At 59.1% G+C, this 1,825-nt stretch overlaps 1 protein-coding gene across 1 annotated transcript in view; it reads left to right on the top strand.

Moving 5' to 3' along the window:
- The window catches only part of EMILIN1 (elastin microfibril interfacer 1), a 4,957-nt gene that overhangs the window by 1,585 nt on the left and 1,547 nt on the right, over positions 1 to 1,825 (top strand). The window contains exon 5 of the mRNA XM_017743441.1: positions 865 to 895. Coding sequence (XP_017598930.1) covers positions 865 to 895 — 31 coding nt within the window. The remainder of the gene's footprint in view (positions 1 to 864; positions 896 to 1,825) is intronic.

Raw genomic sequence — 1,825 nt, 5'->3', positions numbered from 1 at the left:
CCCGGCCCCCCACTGCCCCCCCAATAAAGATGCGGCACTGGGTTTTGTACCCATGGCTCTGGTTCCATCCCTCACCCAAGGGGGACATCGTGGGGAGGGGGGCTGGTCCCTGCCAGGTGTCACCATGGCACCGAGCTCCATCGTGGCCCCAGCAGTGTCATCCCTGTGCACTGCAGGGTGGGGGTTTGGCAGGGGGGTGAAGGGGATTTCCAGCTGTTGTGGTGTGACTGGGACGGTTCTGAGGAGACTGGGAGGTGCTGGGACCTTCCAGGTGCTGTAGTCATGTCCTGGTGTGCTGGGGCACCCTCCAGTGCCCCGTCACCCCCAGATGATGATGGGTGTGCTAGTGGGGGGCTGGAGCTGGTGGGGGTGACAAGCGGTGGTACCTGCCCAGGGGGGGTCCTACAGAACCGCCTGGCTGCTGAATCACCCCCGGGGCTGGTTTCACCCCCTGCCATTGGGTCGGCCGTGGGTAACCCCATTCTTACACTTCATCACTTCACTTGGCTGTTTCCTGGCCTGGCCTGGCCTGCCAGGGCGCCGGGGTACTGTGCCCACCACTGCGCCCTGGGAAGGGGCGGGATGGTGGTGGTGGGAGGTCCCAGGGGTATGGATGGTAGCCCAGGCTCCAGGCTGGGTGTGTTTGGGGGTGTTGATCGTAGAACAGACTCCAGGCTGGGTCTGGGGCACTGGCACCTCCTCAGAGATTTAAGCAGTTTTGGTCATAGTTCCTGTGCCGATACTTCGGTGCAGAAATATCAGGATTTGGGGCCAGGCAGAGGCGGGTGTCCAACCCCAGTTTGTGCCCCAGCTGTCGTGGGAGCTCATTAATGGTGAGGTTGGGACTGAGCCTTTTGTCCTCAGGTGCTCTTGGCATCTTCAGTGCCATTGTCAGGTGAGTACCAGGGACACTGTGTGTCTGTCTGTCTGTCTGTGTCTGGGTTCTTTAGCAGTTCATTGGGGGTTGTGTGGGAGAGGACCAGGGTGTGGCTGTTCTGTTAATGCAGCTCCACTGTTGGTGATGTGTAAAAAATGTGTGAGAAAATATCATCAAATCACTTTCAGGACCATCCAGTGCCACCCCCTCCTGTGGGCAGGGACACCCTCCACTGTCCCAGGCTGCTCCCAGCCCCAATGTCCAGCCTGGCCTTGGGCACTGCCAGGGATCCAGGGGCAGCCACAGCTGCTCTGGGCACCCTGTGCCAGGGCCTGCCCACCCTCACAGGGAACAATTCCTTCCCAGTATCCCATCTAACCCTGGCAGCGGGAAGCCATTCCCTGTGTCCTGTCCCTCCAGGCCCTTGTCCAAAGTCCCTCTCCAGCTCTCCTGGAGTCCCTTTAGGCACTGGAAGGGGCTCTAGGGTCTCTGCAGAGCCTTCTCCAGGCTGGACATTCCAAGCTCTCCCAGCCTGGCTCCAGAGCAGAGGAGCTTCAGCCCTTGGACCATCTCCGTGGCCTCCTCTGGACACACTTTTACCAGTTTAACTTTAGGATCAGTGGGATCCCTACTCACAGGCAGTCATTCTGGCACTGCACAGCCAGGCTCGGGCTCTGGTTCTGTCCTGCCCTGGGGCAGTAAATCCAAACGTGAGCAGATTCTTTGGGAAATTGTTTCTGTGGGATGGCATTCCCACTGTCAGCAGGAGGTGGAGATCCAGAGCCATGACAGTAATTCTTGGGGAGGAGGGAATTGAAAACTACAAAGGGCTCAGTCTTTCTGTATTCTCCCTCCACTGTGTCCACTTGAAAGATTCCCTATCCCATCCTGGGATCATCCCTGGGCGATGACGGCTCTGGCCCCTCACTGCCCATGGGGTGCAAAGGG

Source organism: Corvus brachyrhynchos, unplaced genomic scaffold (genome assembly GCF_000691975.1).
Source record: "Corvus brachyrhynchos isolate BGI_N302 unplaced genomic scaffold, ASM69197v1 scaffold211, whole genome shotgun sequence".
Lineage (NCBI taxonomy): Eukaryota > Metazoa > Chordata > Aves > Passeriformes > Corvidae > Corvus > Corvus brachyrhynchos.
This window is presented reverse-complemented; position numbering and strand designations above follow the sequence as displayed.